This window comes from Tiliqua scincoides, chromosome 2 (genome assembly GCF_035046505.1).
Source record: "Tiliqua scincoides isolate rTilSci1 chromosome 2, rTilSci1.hap2, whole genome shotgun sequence".
Lineage (NCBI taxonomy): Eukaryota > Metazoa > Chordata > Lepidosauria > Squamata > Scincidae > Tiliqua > Tiliqua scincoides.
The window spans coordinates 147,804,266-147,821,858 of NC_089822.1; the positions used below are offsets into that span (position 1 = coordinate 147,804,266).

The following is a 17,593-nucleotide window of genomic DNA, read 5'->3' on the forward strand; positions in this document are numbered from 1 at the left end:
ATTAGGGTGAATGGGAAATAGAGAAGTCTGGCTTGAGAATGTGATATACTTTCAACCATTTACCTGAGACTGATGGGGAGGGGGCACTGGGAGTCCCATAGCCATAGTCATTGACAGCAATGACCCGGAAGTCATAGCTGACACCCTGCTTCAAGATGTCCATGCTAAAGGTGTACGAGGTCACTTCCTTGGGGATGTCCTTTATGAGAATGTCCCAGAGCCCCTCATCTGGAAGACAGAAACCAGTGGAACTGAGAGAAGTGCATGTGTATCTCTGTACACTCACCTGTGCACTGAACACTCATCCCCCCCCCTCACAAAACACAGGAGAATGATGGTCAGATTCTTGCCTGGGAAGTGGGCCCTATAAGGCTAAATATGTACACTAAATCCCCCATTGTCAGCAATTTAACAATAATGGATATGATATTTTCAGATATGTATTTGTAAATACTTTCCTAGCAAATACAATGTTTGCAAAATATGCATAATGCGTTCTTATTTTTGGTATATAGCTGAACAAAACCTTGGTCCAATAAAGCTCAAATAACTTTCGTTAAATGAGTGCAATTAGTGTGCATATAAAGATATTAAATAAAGCAAAAGCAACTCTTGAACTCTAAGAAACAGCTGATGGATGGAACAAGGTCCCCACAACAGGGTGTGAAAAAAAGGATACTGGGTATAAATCCACCAAGGAAGGCTAAGTTTAAAACAATTCTACATCTGTGCTTCTGGAGCCAACCCAGGAGATGCTCTGCCTTGCAAATTCACTGGAGCTACTGGAATTTTCATTAGGTGAAGACAATAACATTGGCAGGCTTTAGAATCAGCACTAAAAAAGGAGTCACATATAGTCTTATATGGGTGGCACATTATGATGGTTCCATGTCAGCACACACTGCTTTTTTTTTTGGGGGGGGGGGGGATTGGAATACTTCCAAACACAATGCAGTGCAGCCAATAAAGTGAAAATCAGATACACTTTGTAAAGCACTTTGCATTGTTAGGAACATTGTAGCAATTGAGTAATAATTCTGAATTGAACAGAGGTACTTGCAAGAGCTCACTGGAAGCCAAGGCAATCCATCTTCCTAAGAATCCAAATCACACTTTCCCCTCTTTTTCACTGCCATTAGATAGCATTGTTGTTTTTGTTGTTATTAAGTTGATTCTTTTAATAAAGAGCCAGCAATATATACAGTATGGTTCTTTATAGCATAAGCAAAATACAGGCTCCTGTCCCAAGGAGCTTACCTTCTAGTCTGATTGTAGTGTGAGGAGAAGGCTGGGGAGGGGAGAAGTTTAACTTGGAATGAATATGATCAATTGTTCACACGAAGGTAGCCTTCGTTGTGATAGGGGATGAAAGCGGAAGGGGGGGTTCAGCAAGAGTTTCAAGGGAAAGGTGGATTGCAAAAAGGGGTTTGAAGGCAAATAGGAAGATTGTAATTACATAGCTGGGTAAGGCAGGTATAAGGGCAGCAAAGCAGACTTGTGAGAATTACTTAAGACGGCAGGAGACCTTTGGGCAGCTGAGGGTTCAGAGTCAGAGGAACAAAGTTGTCAAATAGGGATATAATGGGGGTGGGGAGTGAAGGGCGGAAAATAAAGTTATGTGTATTAACCTACATGACTTATTTCATACGAGATATGAAAAATGTTTATTATTTTCCCCCTTGTGCCATTTTTCTATAATTGACAGGAAGTGGCTGATGCTACATTGGCTGATGCTACATCTGATTTACCTCCCTTTTGCTTTCCTTACTAGACTTGCTGCCATTCACACATACATAAAAACACCACAAGAAAAGCTCAAAGGTGTTTTAGTGACATGAGTTGAAAATGCCTCAAGGACAGGGACTGGAGCCTTTCCACCCAGGTTGCTCCAGGTTCAGACACATGAACCTAACTTGCCATTAACAATCTTCAAAGCACACCATCTGCTCTGTCCTGTGGTCTCTGAGAGGCTGTTATTCACAGCAGCCTCATTAAAAAGCAAGTCAGAGTCCATTTCAAAGCACTCAGAGTGATTAATCCCCCTGCCTCAGCCCTGTTCTCAGACTACTAGTTCATCTATGACCCCCTCCATTTGTATCACCTTAAAACAGGGAGGGGGCGGGAGGGGTAGAGTGTTTTATGGTTCTGAGAAGTCTCTTGGGAATGGGTATCCTTCCTTGAGTAGATCCTGAAAGGTGACCAGACCATGTCGGATGCAAGCAATCTGCCTGCATGAGGGAGCTGAGTTGTAATTTATCATTATAAATTATGTGCAAGGCAGATAAGGAAACCAATACATATAAAGAAGTCAGGGCAACTTTCAAGTTTTGCAGGGCCTCTGGTGAGCCCCCAGCACCCTCATTCCCTTTTTGTTCCCTCCATGCCCCCCCCCCCCAATGAATGAGCAGGTGACTTATGGTAGCAGCTATTGTCTCTTCTTGCTCCCTTCATCATGCCCCAACCTTAATAATGGCAGTCTGTTTCTGTTTCCAAGGGAACAAAGAACAGTGGCTAGGTTGGGCAAAGGGACATGGATCAAGCACAGTACTGGTACCTGAAGGCCGTGCCTCAATAACGTATCTGGTGATAGGTCCTTTGCCTGGATCACCACTTGACCAGTGGATGGTAATGGCTGATCCATACCTGGAGATGAAGGGTTCACCTGGGGGACCTGGAGCACCTGGGGATGAAATCAAGAGCCATTATTTTCAACAGAGAAATTATGCCATGAGACTGTGGAACACATAGCCAGGAAATTGTTCTGTCACTTTTCTGAATAGCCAGGACTGAACCAAGGAAGTCTGAACCAGGATGTCAATCAGATTGCTAGAAGTTTAAAAACACAATCCTAACCTGCGCTGGAACAGGCAGGCTGACTGGCCTGCACTGTTTCCAGCCCAGGTTTAGTGCACACTGGGGTGCAACTTGAAGTAAGGGAATTTTCTTCCTCTTACCTCGAACAACACCCCAGGCAACCCTATAGGGCTACTTGGATCTACGCCTGCAATTTCGCAGACACAAATCCAAGTGGCCCAAGTAATACCACTCGGACCAGGGACAGGGGTTGGGATCTGGTCTGTGCCGCTGCGGCTGGTCCCAGCCCCCTTCCAGGCCTGATCCGCCTCCCGGGCTGTCCTCCTCCCACCCAGAAATGCCCCCCACCTCTGTTCTTCTCTCCTCAGCCCTCTTCCACCCCTCTCCCGGCCTGCCCGGACCAGCACAAATCTATCTCCTCCAGCAGGTAGCTGGGGCTGGCTCCATGAGGCCAGCACACATCCATGTGCTGGCCTATCTTCCTCCCAAGTCATTGCGAATGTGCTTTATGGCATGTTTGAAATTGCTTGAAGCCGGCATAAGGGACTTCTGCTGACTCCCGTGGAAGAGGATTAGTATTGTGCTGCCTGGCTACTAAATTCTTATATTCAGTTTTTATTCATTTTCATATTTTTATACCACACTTCCTCCAAGGAGCTCAGAGTAGTGTACAAAGTTTCTCCTCTCCTTTTGCCCTGTGAGGTGGGTGCAACTGAGAGATAGTGACTGGCCCAAAGTCACCCAGGGAGCTTCATGGCTAAGTGGGGATTTGAACCTGGGTCCTCCAGGTCTCCACTAGTTGGATGAATTAGGCCTTAAAGTGGAAGGCCTAGACTCTATGTATGTTAATGGTGCTTCTAGGCAGAGAGTTTTTCAAGTACAAGGAAGCCAAATCAGTGGAGAGGGTTTCATTTGTGCCCAGGCCTACCAAGACGCAACATTTGTTTTCAAGGTCAGAACTCAACCCTGGAAAATATGAAGCAGGAAGAATGAAAGTAGCCATGGGCAGGTACAAATTACCTTTCTTTCAGAATGAAATAATTACAGAGTTCTCACATGTCAGAGGCTAGGGAGAAAGGCTTCTAAATAGGAGGGTGATGACTCCAGACAAACATGATTCCTGACATCTCTTTTCCTACAATTGAATGCTGGTGCCTGCCAAGTGGTATCCTCAACACATCTCTTTGGTAATCCCTGCTAGTTCAAGCCACAGAAAAGAGACTAGCAGGATCTGTGCAGCTAAGAATTCAGAGCAAAAAGCCCAGATGAGCCAGTGTATTCATTTTTGTTGCACCTTCTTTCTTTCTTGCTCCCACTTTAGTGTTACAGCAACAAACCAGTCAAAGGGACAATTGCTCTCTAGAACAAAAATATCTCTGAGCACTGCTTACATGACTTTGCAAGATCTATAGAAGCGTGTGGTCTGCCAGACAAAAAAGCTTCATGTACCTTCTCCTGGCCCTGTGGTGATGTTGGCTTCTACTTCTGGTCCATAGGTGAAGGTCTTGGCTCTGATTCGGAACCGATAAGTGACACCTTCTGCTAGGTCCTTGACCTTCAGCCACAGTGGGCTGTTTCCCTTTACATCCACAGTCACTATCTTACTGACACCTGCAGGATAGAGAACTGAGGTTTAGAGATAAGACACCTGACCTCATCAACCTCCATGAGAGAAGAGAAGACTTAAAGCTATGCAGCCTCTGTGCACTGAAACTCAACCTTCTGAGGTTTAGTTTCATTCCTGTGATTCAAAACCATGTTTGTCCTCAAAGTGGGGATATATATTATCAAGGAGTGGAAGCTGCTGCTGTTGAGCCAGAAGTCTGTTTTAGGACTAGCAGCCCAATCCTACCTAAATCTGCATGCAGCAATGCATTGCAATCCCCCCTCTGCTGACCTACCTGCTCTGGTGGGGGCTGGGTGCTCCACTGGTGTGTGCCCAGGGCTACCAGCCATTCAGGCTGGTGGCCCCAGCCCACATGCCTTCACTGCAGCTGCCATGCCAGCAGCCCAGGCTTTGTGCTGACAGTACAAGTTCCATCAGCACAAGACTCAGATAGGACTGGGCTGTCATTCACGTACATACAAAGAGACCCTTCCCCAGCCCCCTCACCATCCACAGGCATGCAGGGTTCATAGATGAGCCGGTAACCCTCCAAGATCCCATTGGGAAAAAGTGGAGGCTCCCAGGAGACATTCACGGAGGTGGTGGTGAGTTCGCTGAATTTGATGGAGCCTGGGGAGCTGGGGGCTATGGAAAGAGAAAGAAAGGCATTAGCATTAGTAGCAGATGTTAAAGTTTCCATTAACCCAACTGCCTTATGAAAGAGGGTGGCATAACTGTTGGCCATTAACCTCCAAAAGAAAATACAATCCATTGAGAGAAATTCAAGTGATCTTTTACAGTCATGAAGGAAAACAAGACTGCTTTAGAACATGGAAAAATGGCAGGATGGGAGGAAATGCAAGTAACTGGTCCAAAGCAGTGAAAGGAAAGGGACTGTATGGGTTAGGAGCTTAAACTCAGTGGCGTAGATAGAATGGCCCAGGAGATCAACATCTCTGCTCAACCTCTACTGAGTAGAGGTTCCCAAACTCTGCTCAAACTCTTCTGATGGGAGATTTGGGCAAATGAATTTTATTTTGCATCACAGCTGTTAAATGGGAATACTAGGCCAAACCAGACATTAATAAAAAGGAAATACAGGGATGCCAAACCAATGTCTTCCTTGTAGACATAGCAGGCTCCACCCTCTTCCAGCCTATTATTTGTCTGCTGCAAAAGCCTTTAGCTGGTTTTTAACATTTTTCTCTGGGCCAGGCTCCAACACCAGATTGGGTGGGGAAAAGACATCCTGGGAGTGGGAAGAATCAGCGCTTAATGGGAGGAGTTAAGCACCTTTCCCAATCTCTTTCTAATTCTCTCCCTGCAAATTTCTGTCACTCCTGCATCCTTGGGGGTGGGGCAGGACCACCCAACAGGGCTGTTGTGAGAACGCATATGAAGAGCACTAGAAAGCACTCAATATAGGAACAGTGCTGTAGAAGTGGCCAATAATAGGAAACGTCATAAGAATGCATTGCATACCAGAAATATTATGAACCAGGTAATAAATAGGTTATTGCCCCTTTTTGAACCCCAGAGGTAAAGGTACTAAACTTCTGCAAGCACTGGGCTGAAGGCCTCATGCTATTTTTAGGAGGCAAAAGCACTGGGGCAGAACATCCCCTCCTATATTTTCTTAGGTTCAGAAGGAGGCTCTGGCAACACAGACTGTCCTTGATCCTCCCTGTGCTATGAAGGAGGGGAACTGGAGGATACAATGAAGGGAGCTGCAGTGACGAGAGAAAGGGAAATAAGAGTGAAAGCTGAGGGAGATTGTGGAAAGGTGGAGGGACTGTGAGAGCTAGAGGTTGGAAAGCCAGACAAGGATGAGGAATGGCACGTGCAGAAGTCAAATTTGTCCTGGTCATTGGCATCCCTGGATATTTGTGCCTGTTTTATTTTGTGTGTGTGTCCTGGTCATTGGCATCCCATTATAACTGGGAAACAAACCTGAAGTTATATATGCTAAGCCTCTTATCCCAGCCCTAACCTTAACATTACCTTTGTGTTTTAAAAATAAAAATATGCATCTAAAATAACTATGTGTATATTGGGACACAAATGTGTGGGACACAAAAAAACTGGGCACAAATTTCCAGGGATGCCAATGACTGGGACACAGTTGTCAAGGACACAATGGTCTTGTTGCTATTCAATACACGAGGGCAGTGGTTCTCAGAGTGGTGGGTCATGACCCACCACTGGAACCAAAACGAGTTTCTTTCCCCTTAAGGGGAGTGATTCATTTAATGGGTGTCCTGACAGTGCCGCAGCGATCATAGTGCTGTGGGCACCCAGGCACATTTACACATACCTGAGGGGACTGTGCAGCCCCTCGACAGGTCCTGGATGCTCGCAGCAAGCCTCCCCTCTGCTGCAGTTGGTTCAAATTTGCAGTCGGAGCCCACTTCCGGTTCAGAAACTCTGTGCTCCGGAGCTCTGAATGCAAACTGGAAGAGGACTCCAACTGCAAACTGGAGCCCACTTTAGTGGAAGGGAGGCTTGTGGAGAGAGGGCTGTGAGCTTCCAGGACCTGCCAGGGGCTGCACAGTGCCCCTAAGTATATATAAATGCGCATGGGTATTCGCTGTGTCGCGAGCTGCCATCCCAGCCCCTGCTCCCACAAGCACTTACCCCTGGTTCTCACACTCCTGGGGAGCTTGAGAACCACTGCACTAGGGGTTTTCACTCTTCAACACACACAAACCTTACAATCCCAGGAAGCTAAATTTCTAATTTTTGAGGAAGCACTATAAACTGCTTACAATTTTAAAGTATCCAAGAGAATGCATAACAGTAATATGCCAGTTCCTATTGTTTGGTAAATCCATGCAGGTGCAGATTTGCTGGGGTTATTGTTTTTCCTTCTCTGACCCCATGCTCTGCTGCTGGTTTCCTTGACAACTAGAGCCATGCAGAAAGCACTTCACATGTTTGTCTTGGGAAACAGCTCCTGCTTTTGCAGGACCATGACACTGGGGTGAAAGAATGAGTGAATTAGCCATATCTTATTGTTAACCCATTGTGATGCTAGTTTAGAGAGTAGGTTGTGAGCCAGATCCCCAAAGTCACAACATTAGATTAAAACTGGTGAGGTTTTTAAAAATTACAATATTGGGCACTTGTTGGTTTTCTGAGTCTTTAAGCTAATGCTGTAATCATGCTGTCAAGATTTGCCAAGCCCTTTAGCAGAACGCATTGGGTGGTCTTGGACAAGACATTGTCTTTCAGCTTGGGCAGGGGGTGGGTGGGCTGGAGGGAGGATCAGGCCCGGAAAGGGGGGTGGAGATGGTGGAAGGTTTTGTCACCAAATCCTGTGCCCCCTCCCAAGCTGGAAAGCCCGACATGGGCCTTGGTTCTGTGCCAAAAAGATAGCAGGCGCAGATCCGAGGACACCCATTGCCAGCTGCGGAGTTTGTCATGGGGAAGGGAACATTTGTTCCCTTACCTCAAGGAGACTCCGGCGGCTGCCCTGGCCCCGCAGAATGCAGTGGCAGCCATTTTGGTGCTGCAGCTCCTCATGGTGGCCCCTGGATTTAGGACTGGGCTGTAAGAAGGGGGGAGACATGATTAAGACTTATAGAATTATGCATTGTGTGGAAATAGTGGATAGAGAGATAGGTACTTCTTCATACAACACACATTAATCTCTGGAATTCGTTGCCACAAGATGTGGTGATGGCTACTAGTTTGGATGGATTTAAAAGGGGTTTGGACAAAGTCATAGAGGACAGTTCTATCAATGGCCACTAGCCAAGATGGTTATGTGATGCCACAGGGTTCGGGGAAGGATGCCAATTGCAGGGGATTGATGGTTGGAGAGAAGCATGCCTTTCTCTCCAGACTGTGGGGTTCCCAGAGGGAGTTGGTTGGCCACTGTGGGAAACAGGATGCTGAACTCAATGGGTCTTTGGCCTGATCCAGCTGGCTTTTTCTTATGCTCCCACCAAGTATATTTTTAACAAAATAGGCACTTCCCACATTGTGATGCGCACAGTTTTCTTGAAAGGTTTATTAAATGTTCAAGTCAGGGAAGCTAATGTATGAAGTGAATTGCAGACTGTCCTGCACAGAAAAACCTGTAGGCTGGTCCACACAAACTTGCCTAACACCTTGAACCTACAGCTATCACATGAAAGCTCAGCTGGGTGTGAAATGCCCCTCATAGATTAGCTAGCACAGGCTGCATCACTGGAAGCAAGCTTATCAAGGAGGATGTTCATTATTAGATTAACTATCAACTAATTGTCTGAACTAGTCTTATTTCTTTAAGCAAGATGCATTGGCCCTGTAAGTAACAATAGTAATCCTTAGGATTTCTAAGACAAGAAACCCTTACACAGTAGCACCTTATGTGATGAAAATTGCATTTATTTTCAAGCTTGCAAACAGGCAGCGTCTTGAACCCTCAATTTTTTTCTCACCAAGGCACTAGGAGCTAACAGAGAGACCATTGTATCAAGCATTAGGCAGAATGCCAGGTTTTTTGCTGAGTCCATTCAAAATCACTGACTTGAACCTTTGGAATTGCAGTTTTAGAGCCGAGTGGGGGGCCTGCAAAGAGGGGAAATGGGAGAAAATATCCTAAACTGCTCTAGCCAAAACCATCACTGTGATTCTTCTTATGTTCCTTCATGCTGTGCCAAGAATAACCTCAAGGATACAAGGGGAGGGAAGCCAGCAAGGCAGATTCTGATACAGATCCTGCTTCCTCTCTGCTCAGGGGGAACTCAGAATCCAAGCCCAGATCCTCAGCAGTGCCCTTGGCTTCAATAGGGTTTCACTAGCAGCTAGCCAATGCCACTGGCTGTGGATATAGCCCGTGAGCCTCCCTCCTCATTTCCTTTTTTGTGGGCTTTGATCTCTAAACATGTAATCTGAGGATGTTGTGGAGGCATTGTTGGAAAGAAGGGGAAGGTAGCAGGTGATGCAAAGGAACAAAGCAAATGCCTACTGAGGATGGAACATAGAAGCCATACAGGACTTCCGACCAGAGAAGAACATATATCTTTGTTGAGCATCAAATGTAACCTGAGGTCACTGGCCCAACAATTCTGCTGGATCTCAGCAGGGTACAACCAGCAGCCTGATCCATCTCACTGCTCAGCTCCAGGTCAGAGAGGGGGTGCATGTTCGAGGGCAACAGAAGCTTGGGGCTGAAGCACAAGGGAAGCTGGAACTAAGGATGCATACAAAGGATTAAAGGGGTGGCTGTAGAGCAAGCCATTGGGATACAGATTTGAAGTGAAGAGGAAGAGTATGCAAGCCAAAGGCTGAAGTAAGAGAATGTGGAAGGGGAAGTGTATGCCAGCTGCAGCTATAAAGTGACATTCCACAAATACAACTCAAAGATTTACTGCTTTTACGAAAAAAGTCTTCTGACATAAACAATTTCCTTCTTCTCATGTATGCTGCATGGAGGGGGAAGACTGCGCTGCCTGGCCCTGCTGAATGTGTGTAGGAACCCAATTCTCACCCTTCCCTTGAATGTGCAAAGGTTTGGGGTGGGGTCAGTTGCCATGATCCTGTTTTTCCTCCCTGCATAGAGTCAATTCACAGAGCCTCTGTGAAAAGAGGGATGTTAATGTAATCTCACCAGTGGGCTTTGTAAATTCAGGACTGGGGTTATTTTGGGATTGTATACTCTTGATCTTGTCACTTTCAAGTTGATGACAAGTACATTCTGTACAATTCTGTCTCAGAATTGGAACTGCAAAAGAACAGTAGGGATGGAAGAATGCTAAAGTAGCATTAAGGACTAGACCAGAGGTTTTCAACTGCTGTGCCGCAGCACTCAGGTGTGCCATGCAGCCGTGGGCGGGAGAAGCGGCTGCTTTGACCCTCACAGGGCAGCAGTGAAAAAGGAGCAGCCGCAGCTACTTTGCATCTCCTGCTGTGAGCAAGAGGAAGGCTGCAACTCTATCCTCCTTTACCCAGGTGTAAGCCCCATTGACTATTATGGGGTTTACTTCTGAGTAGGCACGCCTAGGACTGGCTATCAAGACCCTTGATATCTGGTTGCTAATTGGGCAACCAGAAAAGCCTGGAAGAGGTCTGGGCTGAGTGAGAAGGAGGAAGGCGGGGCAGGCAAGCAGGTAGGAAGCCAGCCTAAGAATGAGTTGGCTGAGGGTCCATGAAAGTCCCTTTTCCTTGCCACAGTTGCCTGCAGCTCCCCAACGCAACCCTCCCTGCCTTGCCTTTCAGAGGAGGGGTGTTGGGCCACAATCCTATCCACACTTTCCTGGGAGTAAGCTCCATTGACTATAATGGGACTTACTTCTGAGTAGACATGCCTAGGATTGGGCAAAGTGTCTACTAGTCACACTTTTTTCTGAAATACAGGAGCAGGCAATTGGGGGGGGGGAATGTGAGGCAAATGATTCTGGACCTTTGGAAGGTGTGGACCCGTGAGGGGAGGGACAGTAGAAGAGGTGCTAACTGCAATTATGAGATGAGGGGGGAATGTGCCTGTGGGAGGGGGTGGGAGGGGGAGAGGAAGAGAGAGAAGTGTCAGTTGCCTGCTCATATATTTGACAAAAAAGAGTGCAACCAAAAGCCCAATCCTAGGCATGTCTACTCAGAAGTAAGTCACACAGGCACATCCCCCCAAGTCTTTGGCTGCAATCCTAACTACAGTTTCCTGAGAGAAAGCCCCATTGAACAAAACAGGACTTACTTCTGAGTAGACCTGGTTAGGATTGTGCCGTTTGTCATGTAATGATTTAATTGTATTAATTATATTAATTAAAAATTACTTGTAATATAGTAATTTAATGTAAGTAAAAAACTGAGAGTGTGCCTTGACAATTTTAGTGCCTTGACAGTGTGCCGTGAGCTGAAAAAGGTTGAAAATGGCTGGACTAGACCATTTTAAAAAGTTGCACTAGGTAAAACAACAACTGAACATTTCCTGTCATGGCACCTAACACCCACCCCCCACTTCAGGATAGTCCATGCTAATTTAATTTAATTTAATTTAATGAAGAAACGAGCTCAGCCATGCTCAGGGACAGCCAAAGGGCTGTGGCATCTCCTTCCATGTACCCCACCTGCTTGTTGAGTCCTGATCTTGATAGGGGCACTGCGGGGCCCGTCACCTGCAGCGTTGAAGGCAAGGATGCTGATAAGGTAGGACGTGTAGCCAGTCAAGTTCTTGAGTTTGACACCATTCTCCGGAAGGAAGAGAGTTTTCACCCTTTCAGTTTCATTCTGCCGCTGAACCTCCCAGAAAAATATCTGCAAGGAGTGGGGTGAAAGTAGAGGTCATGGTGAGGAAAAGAGGAAAGAGAAAAGGTTGAAAACAGCATGGGTGAGTACATATTTCTCATTCTGGGCTGTCACATGCAGCCTGCAATGCTGCCCTTCCACTCCCAAAATGTGGAGAGGTGTTTTTCAAATTAATTCTGTCCCTCTCCCCTAAGATCATATTCATTCTATTGCTAGAGATTATATATGGTCCCATTTTCATTGTCTAACAGCCCAGTCCTATCCCCCACCATCTTCTGCTATGCAGCTGTGCTGACGGAGCACATTCTGCACACTATGATGGGCAGGGGGTGTTCAGAAGCCAGCAAGAGGCGGGTAAAAATCTTTTTAAAACTACCTCCTGGTAGGCCCTGATTTCCTATGGGTCCCCTTGGACCCACACCAACTATTTTGCTAGTGTAAGTCAGAGGAGAGGAAGGGGGTGAGGCAGGTGGGTTGAAAAACTGGGGCTAGGATTTAGCATGCACCTTTGCCACTGGGATCCACCCCTTCTAGCCTGCCACCTGCCCTATGCCTTCCCTGCCCTGAAGCTTTCCTGAATGGAGAAGATGAGCTCTTTCCATTACATGAAATAGAATGGAAATAGAATGGAGTAGCTGAGGTTTAGTTCATCCCTAAACTAAGCAAGACAGCAGAGACAATCCATTTTCAGTCATGGCTCATGGCGCTAAATCAACACTTTGTAAACAGTGCTCTTCTGAAGTCACTCTTGGGCAATATCCAGATTTCCACAGAGAAGCTGGACCATCCCATCAAACCATGAAGTCAAGGCGTCCAAGAGACCGCAACAAGCTGGCTCCATGGCAACACTTTGCTGCACCCTTGCAGTTTCTTAGGAAACAGGAAAGCAACTTTCCAAAACTGTAGCTCTGCTGGCTTTTAAGATGTCCTACAGATCACTGATGGGAAATAAAGCCAAGATGAAGAGTGGCTCTGTAGGGCTTGAAAAGACAGAACTTCCAGCTTCACAATGTCATGATTTGGGGCACTGTCTGTTTGCCACAGTCCAAGGCAGAGACCGATGTTGCCTTAAAGCACTTTGCACAGAAAGACTATGCTGGGCTGAATCACACAAACTGCCCTGAATTAAGACCACTTTGAATGTCATATGGTGGCAATTAATCAGTCTGCAACCTAAGGTACATTTGCAAAAATGTTAAAGCCTGACCCAGTTCCCTTGCAGCACGCACCTGTAAGATATATGTGGCTGGAAACATGTGCCTGTCACACACATACACTGCAGTTTTACAGGTACACGTAAAATATTTTATGCACATCATGAACTATTTGTTTAGTATGCAGCTCAACAGCATCCTTCGCTGGTAGAATGTGGAACTGCATTTTTCCCAGAGGAGGAAAAAAATTATTTCTTTTTCATTGCCACTCTCCAATAGATCTGGGGGTTCTGTACTCTCAGTCCCTATAAGGCCCAAATCCTAACCAACATTTCAGCACTGGCATACCAGTGCCATTAGGATATGTGCTGCATCCTGCAGTTGGCTGGCACTCACAGAGGCCTCCTCAAAGTAAGGGAATTTGTTCCCTTACCTCAGAGCTACATTGCCCTTATGTTGGTGCTGGAAAGTGGGTTAGGATTGTGCCCTAAGTAAACCCAATCCTGTCTTTAAAAAGGACAGAGCACTCACTGAAATTGTACATGATATCCAAAAACTACCTAGCCCAACACAGGGACACAATTTTCCATGAGGACAAGCATTTCTAACTGATTTGCCTGCATAATAACTAAAGAAGAATGTACACTGTGATATGACTCAATGATAATGGCCAGAAGAACTGTAACTTTGCCCCACTTTCTACTATGCAGAAGATGCAGCTCCTTATTCCCAAACACTGGTGGCTGGAGTTGGTGGGGCCAATTCAACTGAAACCTCCCTGCACTGAGAAGACTGTAGTCAAGTTGTCTTCTCATGTGAGTCTCCAGTCTGGAGGTCTCTCCCTCTTGCCATGACAGCCCTAGAGAGGCCTGAACGAAAAGCCAGCTTGCAACTCGGGACTCAGGCATGAGAGGGAAGCAATGAGATTGGACAACCAGAAGAAAACCAGGATTAGTCAATGACTTAGCCTAGGTCACACATAAATCTTTAATTGATTAATTTAATGCAATTATGTCTTTCAATGCATTTTTTCCTTTTCTTTTTCTTGAGTGGGGGGAAAGCCCCAGTTGCCCCTATGGAGGAGACTCACTGCCCCAAACGTTCCCCAAGGTGAAAAGCACATCTACCCACAATACATCACCCAGACTCCTCTCCCCTTATTCGCTTATACCTTATAGCCTTGGATGTCTCCATTCTGTGCCTCAGGAGGTGGTGGCTCCCATGTGATGTCAAGCTGGGTGGCTGTGGCACTTTGGATGGCCACGTTCTGTGGTGCAGCTGTGGGAACTGGAGAGTAGAAAGGAGTGCCAGTGAGAAGGTGGCAATGTGAGAAACAGACATGTTTGCAAGGCAATAGGGATGCAAGTACAACTGGACTTTGAACTGGATGGTTATTCCTGAATGATTCACAGACAAGTTCAAGACTAAAGGCATATCTTGGAATCCAGGCCTGCTAGCCTCTTGTTGGCAACTTTTGCTTAACTGACTAGGAAATTGATCTTCCAGCTTAATATATGGTAACAAATGGGTGTAAGACTGGAACTGCAGCTGCAGACAATGTCACTTGATTTTAGCCCTGAGTCCTTTGGACAGACAAGCCCACAGTAACACAGGGATCTGAGAGGAAGTGAGTCCCGAAAAACCGATATGCCACTTACCAGCTTCGCCCACAAAGACCTCTTTTGGAGAGCTGGTGGGCCCTTCACCAACAGCATTGTAAACACTCATTCGGATTTCATAGCGTCGATGCTTGTTGAGATCTTGGGGGGAGTTCGAGAAAGCAAATGGTCAGGATGAAGTCAGAGGCAGGGCTCAACTGTCAGCCATACCTTACATAGTTCCCATGTTCTTATTCTGTATTGCATACATGCTAGAAACTCCTTCTTTGAGGAGCCGAAGGAGTGTGATTTGTAATAACCAGACATCTCAGTATCTAGTGGAGCCCAAGTTGTTTGGTACCTGCTCTCATTTCATCTGTCCTCTTTTCTCTCCTCCCATGGCACTATCCCTGTCATCTTCCTTTAAAGATATAAGTGTAGCAAGCATAGCTCCACAGAAGAAGGGATGGGGCAGGTACAGGGATGCCAGGTCATTGCATGGCAAAAAAGTAGGTTGTGAAGGTTGGCTTCTAGCATGTGAACCGCTGATGCCAGCTATTCTAAAAAAAGACAGGGGAGGGGCCATAGCTCAGCAGTAGAGCACTTGCTTTGCAGGCAGAAGGTCCCAGGTTCAAACCCTGACAACTGCAGGAAGGGCAAAAAAAAAAAAAATGCCTATCTGAAAACCGGGAAGACTGCTGCCAGTCAGTGTCAACAGTACCAAGGTAAATGGACCAATAGTCTGACTCAGTATAAGCTTTCTATGTTCCCAAAAAGCAGGTCCTCATGGTTGTGAGCAAAAGCTAACTAAATGCAGACAGTGTTTTCTCTGAGATTAAACTGTGTCTGAATGGGGCTTTCAATATGCAACAGAAGATATTTTTTACCTCATTGATGCTGATCTTTATTTTCTGACACTGCCTACTGCTCCAAAATATGCCACAAGGCTCATCCCTCCCCTTTCTATTATTCCCCTACTGAACAGTTTTGCAACTAGAATAGAGTATCTAACCTAATGTGGAAAAAAATTTCTCTTAAATAAACTATTGTTACATGGGCTGATATGGACAGAATTTGTATGTCACCCAGAACTGGTTCTATTATATGGTCTCAAGTAATTGTGCATAATTTGTGGATTCTGCTCATGTTGAATTTGCAGAATTTTCCTTTTTTAACTGCCCATTTCAGATATTAATTGGAAGCAAAAGCCACTGTCCTTGGAAATGGGAGACATTCTAGATTCTTGAAGCTCATTGTCTAACAGTACAGAACAGGAAGGAGCTGCCCTTTCCTGCCCATGTGACATTATGGGAATCTAGATAAGGACTGATGGAAGACTAGAAACACAAGCAGAGACAAGTGCATGGATGAAAGACCAGACACCCACTTACTGTCCAGTTCGTACTGCGTGAGGGAGGCCTCAGTCAGGTTCCGCATGGCATACGTTGCTGTGGGACGGCAGGTAGTCAGAAGGGAAAAGCAGTCAGCGCAGGTTAGCCACATGAAAAGAAACATTTTGACAATGCAAGCAGGACTAAGAGACATAACTGGGGGAAAAGTAGCCAGTTCAGAAACTCACAGTCACAGCAAAGAACACTAAGGGATATCCAACAAAGTATTAGGAAAGGGGATAAATACGCAAGGGAGGGATAGAAATTAAAGCTACCACACAAGACAAACAAAACTAACCAGAGCCAGAAGTGGGCATCAGGATGGCCTGAGTGTAACCTCCACAATGGCTCAGGTGTCCACTGCCTCTAGATCTTGCAATTCCATACAGGGAACAGTCTCCCCAGGCCTGGTCTGAGTTAATGTTTGCATGCCTGATTCCACCCCTCCCCCCAAGTTCACCCACATGTTAACATGCACATGTGTGCCCCAGTGCAGCCACCTCACTCACTAAACAACTGGAGTGGACAAGAAGAAGTGGCCCATAGCAGGGTAGAGCTCACCCCAGCCTCTCTACCTTGAGCTCCAGCACCACTGCCTTCCACCACACTGTCCTGTCTGAAATAAAGAGGACAGGCACAGCATGCTGGGCTGGAGCTCAAGCTAAGTGGACAGGGGTGGGCATTGCCTGCCACACTCCATCTCTCCTTGCTCACCCTGGCTGCTTAGTGGGTGAGGAAGACAAAGTGGCAGCAGTGGCTTTTTCCACCTTTTCCTCCAGCAGTTCTAGAGGAAAAGGTAGGCTGCTGCCACCCCTATCCTCTTCCCACTAATTTTCAGTGAATGATATGAGGATTTGGGAGCCAACTGAAGTAGCTTGGTGGTTAGCAGGCCAGAGGGGGACAGTCAGCAGATGCAGGACACCCCTCCTCAGTTCACTGCTCCTCCCTAATTCACCATTTGAAGTGTTTCACTCAGCCTCATCGCTGGATCGGCCCCAAGCGTTTCTCAGAGAAAGTTCCCTCTGGCATTACAGGGACTGAACTAGGCCAGAGCTGTCTACATTTTTCACTGCAAGTTTATCCAAATGCATTTGGGCCAGTGATTTGTTGTTCCAGACAGTTTATGAGTTAATGCCAGCAGGCCACAAAGATTTCCTATTGCAGGAGAGTACTGAACTGAGTACTGAACTGAGAGAAGGCACTGAACTACTTTCCCTGGTTCTGGAACCCTCACTGTACAATTGTACTCACGGGTCAGTTCTGTCCACTTTGCACTGGGATTGTTGACACTGCGTGCAGTGAAGCCCCTCATTCCTTCATATGGAAGCTCCCGATAGCGGATGCGGAAACCCAGCAAGATGCCATTGATTTTGTCCTCGGATGGCGCCTGTGTGAGGAGAAACAGGATATCGAGGAGGAACTCCCACACAACGTCCTCTTCCACCAGCACACCTAACATATGCTGCTGTCTTCCAATCAAAGGATTTTGTGCTGTCCTACTCATTTAGGCCCTCAGAATGCCTCTGGGCACGCCCGGTGGAGAGTGGAGCAGCATGAGGGGTGGCATTTTGTTGTCCTGGCCCTGGGTGGCACAGGGGTCAGGATAACAATTGTCTACTCTTGCTTTTTAATACTGTCACCTTCTACATTCCACTTTGGTGGCCCAATAAAAGATTGAAGAGCTGTTATCTTCTTTGGCTGCCTCTGCCATTGCTGGATGAAAGGAGTCAATGGAGATGCTTCCAAACATTTATATGAACAATAGTACAGTGTTGCCTCGCAAGACGAAATTAATTCGTTCCG

At 46.3% G+C, this 17,593-nt stretch overlaps 1 protein-coding gene across 5 annotated transcripts in view; it reads right to left on the bottom strand.

Annotated features, from left to right (window-relative positions):
- The window catches only part of SDK2 (sidekick cell adhesion molecule 2), a 357,514-nt gene that overhangs the window by 13,175 nt on the left and 326,746 nt on the right, over positions 1-17,593 (bottom strand). For 3 of the 5 annotated variants that reach the window (XM_066618341.1, XM_066618340.1, XM_066618342.1), the window contains exons 33-41: positions 17,042-17,177; positions 15,791-15,847; positions 14,460-14,561; positions 13,973-14,088; positions 11,470-11,656; positions 4,928-5,065; positions 4,264-4,425; positions 2,555-2,680; positions 64-228 (exon numbers count right to left, since the gene is read on the bottom strand). In XM_066618341.1, coding sequence (XP_066474438.1) covers positions 64-228; positions 2,555-2,680; positions 4,264-4,425; positions 4,928-5,065; positions 11,470-11,656; positions 13,973-14,088; positions 14,460-14,561; positions 15,791-15,847; positions 17,042-17,177 — 1,189 coding nt within the window. The remainder of the gene's footprint in view (positions 1-63; positions 229-2,554; positions 2,681-4,263; positions 4,426-4,927; positions 5,066-11,469; positions 11,657-13,972; positions 14,089-14,459; positions 14,562-15,790; positions 15,848-17,041; positions 17,178-17,593) is intronic. The other 2 variants (XM_066618344.1, XM_066618343.1) reach the window with 1 other exon arrangement.